General features: G+C 38.4%; 1 protein-coding gene across 6 annotated transcripts in view; it reads left to right on the top strand.

The window, feature by feature from the left end:
- GPM6B (glycoprotein M6B) overlaps nt 1-14,315 on the top strand; it is a 219,031-nt gene that overhangs the window by 197,586 nt on the left and 7,130 nt on the right. For all 6 annotated transcript variants that reach the window (XM_036744233.1, XM_036744231.1, XM_036744235.1 and 3 more), the window contains exons 3-6: nt 1,795-1,951; nt 7,364-7,535; nt 10,028-10,101; nt 13,660-13,725. In XM_036744233.1, the coding sequence (XP_036600128.1) occupies nt 1,795-1,951; nt 7,364-7,535; nt 10,028-10,101; nt 13,660-13,725 (469 nt within the window). The remainder of the gene's footprint in view (nt 1-1,794; nt 1,952-7,363; nt 7,536-10,027; nt 10,102-13,659; nt 13,726-14,315) is intronic.

Genomic DNA, 14,315 nt, shown 5'->3' with positions numbered 1-14,315 from the left:
AGCTTACTTTTCTTTTAAGTATATTCTAAGTTCAACCTGTAGTTTGGGCAGCTAGGTGGCAGTGGATATCAGGAAGACTTCTCTTCATGAATTCAGATCTGGACTCAGATACTTACTAGCTGTGTGACAAGTCACTTAACCTCATTTGCCTAGGTTTCCTCATTTATAACATGAGCTGGAGAAGGAAATGGCAAATAATTGGTGTCTTTGCCAAGAAAACCCCAAATGGGGTCACAAAGAGTCAGATAACTGAAATGACTGAACAACCATAGCAGTTTAACGTGTAACTTTCTAAGCTGTCCTGCTTGTCTGTGCTTCTTTCTGGCCTTCCTTGTGTTCTCTTGGTATTTTTTTTAAAAAGATTCCTGAATGATCCTCTTCCTTTTCTTCTTCTTTTTACCTTTTCCCAACAATTTTTTTTGTCCTCCCACTCCCACTCATTGGGAGGAAATAAAAAAGAAAAACAAATGAAAGGGATGATTTTTTTTAGATAAGGCAAATTATGAGAGACAACAGAGACTGAATAGCTTTAGGAAAGGAGTGAAAGGAAAAAGAGAGTCTGGGACCTAGCTAATGGGGTGATGACAACAACGATGATGATGATGATGATGGTGATGACTGAGGATGATCATGATGTCTTCCATATTTGTGACAATGAGGTAGCATATTAATGTTGTATATGATGGGGAAGGGTGGCAGGGTGGATAGACCCCTTGACCTGAAGCTAGGATGACTTAAATTCAAATCTTACCTATTGATACCTAGCAACTATGTGACCCTTGGGCAAGTCGCCTTAATCCTAGAAATTGGGGATAATAGTTCCTACACCTAGATAATCTCAAGATATTCCAGCATATGAAAGATGTTTTGTAAACCTGAAAAAGGCTCACTATAAGAATCAGTTTATAGATAATTTCAGTTCTCTCTCCAGTACCTGAGGGTAAGACAGACAGCTACCTCTGTTATACATAGAAAGAATAAAAAGAGGAAGGTAATTGGCTGTGTACATTAGGAAGGGGTTCATGGCAGTTCTAAAATGAAGGAAGTCTACTTGGACAACCAATGCAGAAACATCCAGCATGAACCTTCCCCTCAAGCTTCCCTTCAGACACCTTGATGCCTTCTAAACAATGCTGGCCCTTGTAGTATTTATTTCCACAGTTAGCTAGAGTGATCATTTCTGAAGCATCTCTGTCTCACTTTAAAATTTCCTTTCAGAATTTTCTTTCTTTCTGATTGCCTCCTCTTCTTTTTTTTTTCTTTCTTTGGCTTATTTTCCTGCTCATAGAGGGTCTTTGTTTCCTAGGGCTCTTCTCCCTGGCTGACTGATATCAGATTATCTGTGAAGGCATTTTTATAAAATGATATTTGGCAGCTCCCTAACATGGATAATATAGAAATACTAGAAAGGCCTCTTAGGAATTTTTTCTTTTGCTTTCATTTTTATGACGTACCCCCAAGGCATTCTCTGAAGAGAAAAGATGCCTTGACAAGCATCAATCTCCATATAGAATTTATTGACCACTTATTGTAGGCAGGTCTTTGGGCTGGGTAAGCCTTGCATGACAGAAAGATGAGGTGCTGATTGGGAGGGGATCTTAGGAGGATGATCTTTTTGACAGTTGAGAGTCTGAGATCTCAAAGAGCCTTGAGTCTCCTTGTTTTTATCTAATTACCTCACTTGGTGCTGGACTGCTCCAAAATTAGACTTATCCTTATTCTTCACCAAGGTGGGAAAGCTGTTGTAGTTGCAAAATGAATTCTACTTTTCCAACACTCTCTTTTCCTTGACAGGATACAGCTGATGCAGTATGTCATCTATGGAATCGCATCCTTTTTTTTCTTGTATGGGATCATTCTGTTGGCAGAAGGCTTTTACACCACTAGTGCAGTGAAAGAGTTGCATGGGGAGTTTAAAACAACAGCCTGTGGCCGGTGCATCAGTGGAATGGTGAGTCCAGCCCTGTCATGGTACCTGACACAGTCTGGGCCTAAAGGAGCACAAGTTGCTTGTATTTGCTCAAAAGAAAATCTAATTACAAGTGGACAGATAGCATATGATATGATTTCCCTCTTCCTAGTTTATCATTAAAATCATTAAATACATGGAACATTGACAAGGCGAAAAGCAACACCAGATTGTTTAAAAACCATATTGGCCTTTAGGCAGCCTTTTAAAAATAAATTTATTTTATGTTTAATTTATGGAATAAAACAATCATTTCCATACCATAGTATAATAAAAAAGAGATGATTGTACATGAAACTGCAAATTTATTATATACAACTTGCTATTCCTTTTAAATATATAATAAAGTTATATAAATTTCTTTTTTCCCTTTTTTTCTTCCTTTCCCCAGTCCCCGGAAATGGTTACCATTAGACACAATAGTTATATATGTTAAATTATTCTATACATCCTTCTATTTATCAGCTTTTTCTCTGGATGCAGATAGTGTCTTTCTTCATATGTCCTTTATAGTTAATTTGGGTATTTAGGCAGCTTTTAAAATGTCAGATGTTCCTTTTTAAAATGTGGGTGAACTTAACCATAAATGTGAGAGAGCACTTCAGCAAGAAATCACCATGGTTACCATTATGAAAAAATGATCATGGCACCACCTAAACCCACACCTCCAAAAGTAAAAATGGTTGTCGTGGGTTGAAGTTTATTTAATGTACTCTTTATTGCCTTGATAACTTGCCTGTGAGAAGAAGAGTCCGGTGGCTTTGGAGCCGGGAAGACTTGGGCTCCAGTCCTGTTTCTGACACAGGGAGTCAGTTCCCTTAGGCAAATCTCTTAAAGTCTCAGTGCTTTAGGCAACTGTCTAAGACTCTTAGGTTGTAAAGAAGGTGCCAACATGCATTGGTAGAGGAAGTTCATCACTGAGAGACAGGACCAGTCCTTACCTTAAAACTTCTGTTGTTTAGTAATTTTCAGTTGTGGTCTACACTTCTGGACCCCCATGTAGGGTGTTCTTGGTAAAGATACTAGAGTAGTTTGCCATTTTTCCTTCTCCAGCTCATTTTATAGATGAAGAAACTGAGGCAAACCGGGTGAAGTGACTTGCCCAGGGTCATGCAGCTAGGAAGTACCTGAAGCTGGATTTGAACTCAGGTCTTCCTGAATGCCAGGCTAGCATTCTATCCAGTGTGCCACTTTGCACCACAACTTAAAACTCACTTGTGCTAAGTTTTGCCAGCTGAAAAGTCAGAATCTGTGACTGGCACTGAGCTTTTTTTTTTTTTTGGAGGGAAGGCGGCATTTAAAAAAATATTTATATAAGCATTTGTTTTAGTCAATGAAAATATATTGTATCTGAGGCTTAGCTTTTTAATATCATTTGATAGGATAAACTCTTTCCATTGGAGTTAGAAGACCTTATTCAAATCCATGATCGCTCACTTACAAACTGTGACTTAAGGAAAGTCACTTAATCTTCTCTGGGATTCAGTTTTCCTATCTTAGATGGCACAGTTAGGAAGTCAGGAGGACCTGAGTTCAAATCCAGCCTTAGACATTTAGTAGTTGTATGACCCTGAGCAAGTCACTTAACCCTGTTTGCCTCAGTTTCCTCATGTGTAAAAGGAACTGAAGAAGGAAATGACAAACTTCTCTGGTATCTTAGCCAAAGAAACCCCAAACTGGGTCACAAAAATCAGACACAACTGAAACAACACAACAACAGAAAGTTTCCTTCCAGCTCTAAATATATAGTCTCATTTTTGGTCACTTTATCGATGCGTAGGAGCACATGTTGTAGGTACTGGACTTGGAGTCAGAGAGACTTGGGTTCATGTCCCATGTCTGACGCTCCCTAGCTACACGACCAAGAGACAGATCGTTCAAACTCTCCGAGGCTGTTTTCTCATCTGTGTGATGGGTGGGGATAATCCCTGTAGTACCTACATCACAGCGTTGATGTGATCGTTCATCCAGAGCTGTAAGGAACCCCATGGCCCATTCAACCTCCTCATGTTACATATAGGGAAACTGAGGCCTGGACTGTTTAGGCAGTAAGCATTTAGAAGCATTATCTGAACCCAGGGGCTCAAGAGCTAGCACTTAAGGACTTTAGAAACCTTAAAACGCTATATAAATGTCAGATATTAGCATTCCTATTATTATTATTACAATCATGTTGACCATATTTTTCAAACCACAAATTAAGACATAGTATGCCAAAGTGAAGTCTTGTTTCAGACTAATTTTTTTAAACTGCACCTGTCCTCAAAATTCAGAACCTCTCATTTACCTTGTATACATTTCATATGTGCCTGCTTACTTGCATGTTGTCTCCCCCTTTAGAATGAGAACTTCTCGAGGGTGGGGAATGTTTTGGCCTTTGTTTCTCCAGTTCTTAGGAGAGTGCCTGGTTCTTGATAAACGCTTGTTGGCTTAACTTGTTGACACACAGTTGTAGGTGGAAAGAATCCTGGTTTTTCATTCAACCAGCATTAATTATGTATCTTGTATGTGTACAAGCGTTATGAAGAACTAAGCACTACTGCCTTTGTCCACTAGCATCTACCTTTTTCTTTTTTTCCATTATTTTCAAGGGATTAACTAAGTAGACTTCCTTTCAGACGATCTTGTGAAGAGTAAGTGGTAATTTTAGTAGGATGTCATTTGACAAAATTTGTGTTCCACCAACATGTATAAACAGACCAGAGCACTTTTTATGGGAAAGGGGGAGGGGGAAGGCAATGGTAATTTTCCAAGTTATTTCATTTTTGTCCTCAATCACAGAGATAAACAAAGATAGCCCCTAATTCAGCATAAATCCTCTTTAACTGGCCTTTAATTGGAGTCCTCCACCTAGGAGCTCACCATAGAAACCCATCTGAATGTTCAGAGATGCCATAAGCAGCTGATGACAAGCTTTTCTATCCCTCCTTTCAGCCCCACCCTCTCATCCCAAAGAGGAAGGGAGGGACCCACTGAGAGAAAATTACCCAGAAGCACATCAGAGGAACCACTCAACTGTAAAATCTTTAAGTATTTGCACAGAAAAAAACAACATGCAATTTTTTTTTTAAGACAGAGAAAGAGGGAGAGGTATGAAACTGAGGCTGGGACACAGTTTGTAGAGCAGTATAAGGAAAAAAATATGCTAGAAGAGGTTGTATAGTGTTGCAAAAATGCCACCAAAATACTGCTACCTCCTATGTGGGTATTTTTAGAAAGTCAGGGTTTACCGAAGTCTGAAAGCTTCAGGGGTGACATAAAGAACCTTCTTGGTCTACCGAGGAAACCATGGATAATGGATAGGCACACATTTAAGTTTCCTTTTGCCCTTTGAATTCCTGGACTAGCTCAAGTTGACTGCCCCAGTGGTACAGAATCTGGAAGTTAAAGTTGGTTCTTGAAGGCTTTACCATCAGTTTCTTCGCTTATAGAAAGGCAGTAACAAAGTTTAAACTCCAAGTCTTCGCCCACATGCTCCCTGTGGGTGTACATTCTGAGAATATAAATACCACAATGTGTTTGAGGCAGCTTTTCAAAGCTCTCCAAAAATTGGTAGTCAAGGCTGAAGGTTACAAAGAAAGTGAAGCAATATCATTATATTCTTCCTGAAATCGCCCACGGCAAAGCGTGGGTGAGCACTGAGGAGGATTTTTTTTTTCTTTTTATAAGTCCAATCATTTCTTGCAAAGCTGCTATGAATTTTTAAAGGCTGAACAAGGCTAGAAGGAAATGTGAAGACTGCCCTCCCCAACATAATGTACAATTATATTGTTTCAGATTATTCTAAACTCTTTTTAAAATAAACTTTCAGGTTTCTGGCACCCCTTAAAGAGATCACATTCATCATCGACATCATCATTATTTACAGAATTCTGAGAATTGGAAGGGACCTCAGCATCTATCTAGTCCAGTCTATACCTAAAAGGCATCCCCACTATAACATATCCAACATTTCATCATAAGAGGCTATGGTTGTGCACCTCCAGGGAAGGGAATCCACCATCCCTCAAGGCAGTCCGTTGGAATTTTGGGCTGCTCTAAAGATTAGGAAGTTTTTTCTGACATGATGCCTAAATTGGCTTCTCTGCAGCTTCCAAACAAAACAAGTGTAATCTTTCTCCCTAGTAGCCTTTCAAATACCCATTTCATTCTCCCCATTCCCCATCCTCCTCCCACCAGTCTTCTCTTTTCCGTGCAAAACATACTCAGTTCCTTCAACCAACCCTCTTATTACCTCAACTCAAAGCCTTTCAACCATCCTGATTGACTTCCTATTTACTGACCAATCTATCAATATACTCCTTAATTGTAGTGCTTGAAACACTGTGTTATTCCAGATGAGGGCAAAAAGAGTGGAGTATTGTGGGACTATCCTTTTAAGAGATTGTTCTTTGTAACAGTTACCATTTCCTAGACATATATGTTTTTCAAAGATAAAGCTACCTTCAGAAGTCGTATCTCAATAATTTTTAGTCATTCAACAATTGGGATGACCCAGCACCTGTCCAATCCATACTTGTAAAGCAGTTATTCATAGCAGATGTTCACTGATGAGTATAGTGGAAAACCTTTGTCTTTAACACCAATACTCTCCCAGTGACTCTATATAGCTAAGGATCATGCACCCAGAAGAATTAAAAATATAAAATATGCAGAGGGTAATTTTAAAAAAAATGCATGGTGCACTTAAGCTAAAGAATGTCACCAATGATAATATGCAAATAAAGAAGCACCATAAGAGACTGGTTAGGTACCAGTGGTGAAAGATAGTGGGCAGATTCACCCAACACATAACAGGGAGGCTTCCAGCCTGTTTGATAAATCTTGTAGGACAGATAAACAGAAAACCATGGACAAAAATTGTACAGGATGCAAAACTACGGAGGGCTTGTGAGCTGAATGGGGTTTGGGAGGTGGGAAGAACAGGAAGTATACCTGCACTTATGTAATCTGAAATCTTACTGGAGTCTGGAGAACTGGGTTCTAATATCAGCACTGGCACTGTTTAACTGAGAAGAAGATCCTATGATCCTAAGTCCCTTCACTTTTTTTGGTCCAGTTTCCTTATCTGTAAAAATAAAGGGACCTAGCTTGGGACCTCATGTAACAGGCACTTAACAAAATGCTTTTTTCAGTTGGATCAGATGTTTGATCCCAGTTAAATGGATAAATAGCATGAATGTCTCTAATATACAGCGATATACTACAAGCTGTCAATTCAGTGATCTCTCTGTGTGTGACTGATTAAAAAGTAGAAGAGCTAGATTTTACCTCTTTAGCCACCACATTTAATCATCTTCTATAATCATTGGTAATGTTGTATAATTTGTCTATAGTTTATGCACTGCTGATTTAAGATTTTAATATGGATTGCTTATATCTTTTTTTTCTTAGTTTGTTTTCCTCACCTACGTGCTTGGATTGGCCTGGCTTGGGGTCTTTGGCTTCTCGGCTGTGCCTGTCTTTATGTTCTATAACATATGGTCAACTTGCGAAGTCATCAAATCCCCTCAGACAAATTCAACAGCATCAGGGAGCCAGATCTGTGTGGATATCAGGCAATATGGTACTTAATTTTGTCCCGATTAACTTATATCATCCTTTTCATTTGTGCTACTTCCTTTTGAGTTTGTGACTTACTTTTCAGCTGGAATGAAAGACTCCATGGAAGACACCCTCACAATGCCATTTGCTTTTCTGTTGCTTTCTAGAGATCCTCAGTTTATCAAATTTGATGTGCTACTTACAGTCACAAAGGAATGTCATCACATGTTTCATGATGGCATAGTGGATAGAGCACTGAACTTGGAGTTGGGAAAATGTGGATTCAAATCCAGTCCCTTATATTTTCTAGTGCGTCCATATCCAAGTCACTTAATGTCCCCTTAACCACCTTACTTTACTTCACCTCATCTTAAGCAACTCCCTAAGACTTATTCTCACTCTGGTCTCGATCTACCTTGTTGAAGGGAATTTCTAAATATATGAAGTAATCAACAAGAAAAAGGTACTTAAAAATGAGATGTCTTTCAGTATGGCATCAACAGGAAAAACAGGACAGGATAGGTGGGATATGTATGTATGTATGTATGTATGTAGAGATGTAGATGTATGTGTATAGGATATATATGTGTATATAGGATATATAGCTTAATGGTTCATCTTTTGCCCCTAAAAGAAACTCCACAAACCACTTTCTTCTATCAAATTGCCAAATTATATAAATGTAGTAAACACCCTATCATCTCTATAAGCTCATCTGGTAATCATATTCTTGGTTTAGGGCCAGATTTTTTAAAATTATCAAATAACTACAAATTTATAAATCTTTTAAAAGAACTGAACAATGAGATACTTTTCAGCCAATCTGTATAAAAGTTCACAGTGAAACTCTGAAACCATGGTGATGTATACTATCACCGTGTGTGTGTGCATTTTCATGGACCAATTCAAATATGACTTCTGTGCATAGGATTTCCCAGGTAGCCAGCTAAGCTTATAAGAGATTTGGATAATCCACCAAAGCAAATCCACCAGTTTCTTGTATGCACAAATCTATACAACTTAAAACTTATGAGAGAAAAGCTAAAATCTTAAAAGGGTTTAATTAGTTTTCTGTGGCCTAGATGAGTTATGTGGGCAAGCTAAGGAGGAGTAAAGACTTTTCTTTATGAGAGAGAAAAACAGAATGAGAGACAGAGTCATTTTCCGTCATGCTTCTCATTCTTTCTCAGTTCCTGACTTGTGACTACTTATGTAAGAAGAAATCCTGTTTCTTCCTCAAACTGCCTTTGGACACATCTCTTCCCATAAATCCAATGCTCAAATATTGTGGGTCTTTTTTTTTTTAACCCAGATTAAAAACAGAGAAAGGCCCATGTTGAATGTTAAGCTGATTTATAAATGGCTCTTAAACATTTTTCACATGCTTGAGAACAAATTATTTACATAGTCTTTTTTCACCACACATTATCCATCTTTTGCATTTGCCCAGTGTAGGACGTTGTAAACTGGAAATCCTATGATCTCACATTATCCTGACAATGGCATGTATCTGTCTAAAAGTCTGGCAAATACTCATTCCTGCATTCACTGAATGATTTCAAGATTTATTCTGTGCCCGTGGCAAGGTAGTGGGGAGTGTTAAAGTTATTTTTGCTTCTATTCTCTACCGATCCCCTGGGAAAAGGGTGAGCTGATTATATTTTTGGTACACAGTTAAATGACTCTTCTGAAGTGCTTGTTTTGAGATAAAATAGAAGTTCATTATGACTTTGGCTTTGGGGGGGATTAAGATTTTTTTTAAAACTTTGTTAGTTTTCTATGTTATGGTGATAAACTGCACATAACATGTATGTAATGAAATCTGTGGTCCAGAAAAGTTACATTATGATGAAGCTTTATTATAGTTTTAAGAAAAATTATTTTTCTTAATGAATCCTACTATGGTTCCTAAAGTTAGCATTTTACTGCAAAAGCCTGTGTAAAAAAAGTCTCACTTAAACAAAACGTTTATATATCACAAAGATTTTATTTATTTTTTAATTTAATATTTATTTTCCCCAACTATATATAAAAACAATTAACATTCTTTTTCAAACTTTGAGTTCCAAATTCTTTCCCTCTCCCTCCCTGCCCCTCCATTGAGAAGGAAGCAATTTGACATAGGTTATACATGTATAGTCATGCAAAACACATTTCCACGTAAGTTGTGCTGTATCACAAAGCATTTATAATAGGTTGGCAGCATGTCCTCTGAAAGCCAACAAGTTTTGTTCCAGTTCATGGTCAAGGAATCTCTTGACTCTTGTTTGTTATCTCCCAGATGACATGCCAAGTGAATATAGCCCAAAACTAAGGGTATAGATGCTATTTTAGGGACATGCCTTCTTTATGTATCAGTGGCATAAGACTTGCTCATGAAAGGTGATAGCATATTTTTATTATTCGTAGTAATATTGTTATTACAACAGATCTAAAGTAATAAGGTTGATTATGAAAAACCATAATAACATTTGTTATTGCAATCTAACAAAAGTCTGGGATTCGCTGTTGCAGGTATCATCCCTTGGAATGCCTTGCCAGGCAGGGCATGTGGCTCAACCCTAGAGAGCATCTGCAACACCAATGAGGTATAGTGGCCCTCAGCTGCTGGGCTTGTCATGCACTGTCATTTTTTAAATTGGGCTGGGAAACTGAGTTTCCATAAGTAGAAAGGGTGCAAGACTGAGGGGTTTAATTCTTTTAAGAAAGGGATTCCTGTGTATTTGAGGAATGTCTTTATGCTCAAGTCTTCAAAAATTGGGTTCTTCAATTATCTGGTATGACCTTAACTTCAGAGATAAAGTTCACAAATATTAAATGTGGATTGTGTAACAAGCATTGCACCTAGACTTTACAAAGTAATGTAAAAAAAATGAAAATAAGAAAAGTTCCCTACACTTGAGGAATTTTATAATCTGACAAGATTGAGAATTACTCATATTTCTATAGTGCTTTAAGGTTTACACGCCATTGTCCTAACAAAGGACCTATTATGTATTATATGGTATTATATATTATCATGTATATTTTATAGATGAGGAAACTAAAGCTCATATAAGCAGCTTTATCTTTCCTTGGACACCATTTTTTTTTCCTCATCCTGGGAGGGTCTGAAATGAGCATCAAGCTGAGGGTATACTTTGGTTGAGTTTTGAACTAGATTACAGAAGAAAAACCTGGAGTCTGAGATAGCAACACTGGCTGTAGCAGTGACAATGGCCGTAGTAATGCTGGCTACAGCGAGAGGTGGTATCTTTCATCAAGTCAGGTTTGCAAGAGCAAGAATTTCAACTACAGTTGGTAATAATGATAATATTGGTAATAAGATAGAAATGAAAGCCTGAGACTAGAATATGAGCATTTCCAGCTAGTTCTAGTGGACAGGCCACTCTTCTCTCATATATCAAAATACTCTGATGAAGGTGGCTGGAACAGACTGCAGCTGGTTGGTGGTTGCTCCTTAGGGATCAACACAGGACAGTAAAAGTTTAATTCCCTCATAGTTAGCAGGCACTTTCTGCATGATTTTCTCTGTTCCTTTGACCTATTTTGACAATTTTTTTTCATATAAGCTAGAAGAAATCATAATTGCTTTTTAAAAAATGTCTGCTAATAATTAATTGCACATGATGGGAAGTGCTATAGAGGATGCTAGTGACCAGCCTGGTATATAAAGGATCAAATGGGTCAGAGGTCTAAACCTCCATCCAGAATTCTAGGTGTTACTGCAGGCTCAGCTCATTGTGAAAGAATGTTATTTTCATAAGCACCTGAGAGGCAGAGATAGATGAACTCCATGACTTGAGATCAAACGACCTCTAGGTAAATGGAGTTATTTGGTCGAACAGACTCGGATAGCTTTTTAAGTACAAACATCACCAGAGAGTCTCCAGTCCCCAAAGCTAGGGGGTACAGGCAACTGACTAAAATCAGTTCACATCCCTTGGAATGCCTTGTAGTAGGAGAAAGATCAGTCATGGAAACAATTCTCCTCTCCTTTATTTTTGCAGTTGGAAGTGTCTCTTCCTTTGGTTTGCACTTTATACTCTAAACCACAAAGCCTTATAACACCAACTGGTTTACGTAGTGTATATAAGATGAAGCAATAGGTTGGGCGATGGCAGATTTTGATGATTCAGAAAAGGAGAGAGGTAAATAAAGACTGGATCAGAGAAATCTTGATCACACTGACTGATGAAATGACTACTGGTTGCTAAGCCTTCTGCATTTCAGGGCCATTGTTTCTGCCTTAGCTTAACCACCTGAGAATAGGTGGGGTAACACCAGTAACATCTAATTTCTCCTAGGAAATGTGGCTAGGTAGATTTTCCCCATCTCTATTATGTTCCCTTCCCCCTGACCCATACAGGCTATTGCACATTCAGAACCAGATGACTTGTGAATTTCAGTAGACACCAGGCTTACATCCTGATCATCCAGGGGAGCATCCTCTGTGGAATGAAGGGGCCCATCAGCTATGCCACCCCTAACACTGATAGGCAAGTACAACCAAGAGCCCTGAGAACAGTATTACCCACCAGAACATTGGCTTTACTTCTGGTCGAGCCACTGAAGCCATTATCTAGGAAAACCAGCCTTATGAGAATACAACCTGGCAAGATACCACCTCCTCAGGTGCTGCAGCCCTCACCTCCTCAGCAGCCACAGCTACATTGGAACCAGAAAAAAAAAAAGTTCTCTGTGTCAAAGTCTCTGTCACTGTCAAATGTCAAGCAGAAATGTTTAACGATCTAGTAATGGAAGTGACTTAAAGAAGATAAGCTACCATCTACCTTGCCAGTATACCCTTAGGATTACTGAGACTTTGTCTGACTTGCAGCTGAAACCTCCTATATGTGAAGTCTCTTCCCTACTAGATTTATGAGATCCTTAAGATCTGAGGCTGCCTTACCTTTCTATTTGTACCCCCAATCCTTAGCTTAATAGTTTGCATATAGTAAATGTTTAACAAATGTCTTTTTCATTTATTCATTCACACGTGCCTGTCTGCATGGAGATACTAGAACTTGTTTCAGGAATGGAGACACAGGACAGTATCACACTCAAGTTCCAATCCAATGAATATATGAACCTCCTGATTCACATAAACTTTAAAATTTTAGCTAAATGTATCTCCTACCCACCCAAATTATTCAAAATAGACCAATGGTTACAATGAGAAGACAGCAACATTGTGTAAAAATAACACTGGCCAGAGTGTTTCCAACTCGGAGAGACCTTGGACAGTTCCCTAGATCTCTTCAGGCTTCAGATTTCCTTTGTAAAAAGACAAGTTGACACATCACGAGTTAGACAAAACCTCACAGTAAACCTAGTTTAGCCTCATCATTTTACAGCTTATTTGGAGTGAGACATCTCCAGTCCCTTCCAGTTCTATTCTCTAATTCCACCTTACTAGCAGAGGTACCCAGAAAAAAGTATTATTGAATTTTTGTAAAGCAAGGTTTAAAAAACAGAACCAATTTATGTAGTAATTTCAGAGATGCTTTATCTAGCTGGTCATCCATCCACTCTTAACACCTTGGCTTCAAATTGCTTAAATTTTCTTTCCCAATGAAACCTATGGTCTGCTTTAAAACATCCCAACTCTTCTCCTTCCCCCCCAAAAAAAAATCATTTTGGAGTATTTGATGTTCGGGAAGTGGCATATGAGAAAGAGCAATGGACCTCAAGTCATTAGACCTAGAGTTTATAGGCTAGCTCTCTGACTTATTGACTGTAACACGGAGTAGATTAGTTAAATCACAAATCTGAGCCTCACTTTTCTTATCTGTGAAATTATGACACTGTTATTTGTCATCTACAACGTATCTCCCCAAATCACCTACATTCAAGAATTATTCTGAAACATTTATAAACCTTAAAGCACTGTAGAAATGCCAGATTTTTAAAAGAGAATCTTTTTTTTATAGAGAAGAATACTTTTGTCAAGTGAATAATCATTTCATATCATACATGTTTAAGGTTTAGAATTCTCTCAGGTTTCTTAAAAGTGGAACACACCAGTACCAGGTCTTTACGGCGTAAGTGGTGAAATCATAGTGTCCCCCTAAGCTTTGTTACAGAATATGCTGAATTCTGGACTAAGATGTTTATGTCAATGCATTGCTGCTGCTCTCTCCTAGTTCTATATGTCCTATCACTTGTTCATCGTAGCCTGTGCTGGAGCTGGTGCCACTGTGATTGCACTGGTGAGTAATGTTCTCCCTGAAGCCCTTTAGTCTCAAATATATAAAATAACACTTCCTTTTTAGCTTTTATCAACTTGCTGGATAAGATAAACCACCACCACCATTCAGACAGTTAAGTTGCACATTTGTAAACTCCTTGTGCCATAGCTTGTTAACTGCCTTGGTACAGACTACGGATTAACCTCAGTTGGATGATCTAGAAAGAGAAGCTATCAGCAGAAGATAGATCTAAAACACCCTGGCCTATTGATAAGCACTGGCAGATTTTGTTGAACTTTGTCCTGGGTTTCATAGCTTCAAGAATAAACACATCCTGACTTTGTGATGGTCCGGGTTTTGTCAGGAAGGAAAAGCAGGTAAGATTGGTAGAACAAAGGGGTATCTCAGAGGCTCTGAAGATTCCGTACCAGGCAAAACCATAATCATTTCTTCCTTTTGGAATCCACTTGGTTCTTTCTCTAGTTATTTAAAAGGGTAGGAAAAGGGTTAAAGAAGATAGTTTGGGGAAATAGAGGGAAGTATTTGGTTTCCTTTCTTCTGCCACTGACCCAGCTTTTTAATCTTTAGTTGGTCTTCCAAATCCAGTCTAT

The sequence above is a fragment of the Trichosurus vulpecula genome, chromosome 2, assembly GCF_011100635.1.
Source record: "Trichosurus vulpecula isolate mTriVul1 chromosome 2, mTriVul1.pri, whole genome shotgun sequence".
Classification (NCBI taxonomy): domain Eukaryota; kingdom Metazoa; phylum Chordata; class Mammalia; order Diprotodontia; family Phalangeridae; genus Trichosurus; species Trichosurus vulpecula.
The sequence above is the reverse complement of the archived record's forward strand: the minus strand, read 5'-3'. Positions and strand labels throughout refer to the sequence as shown.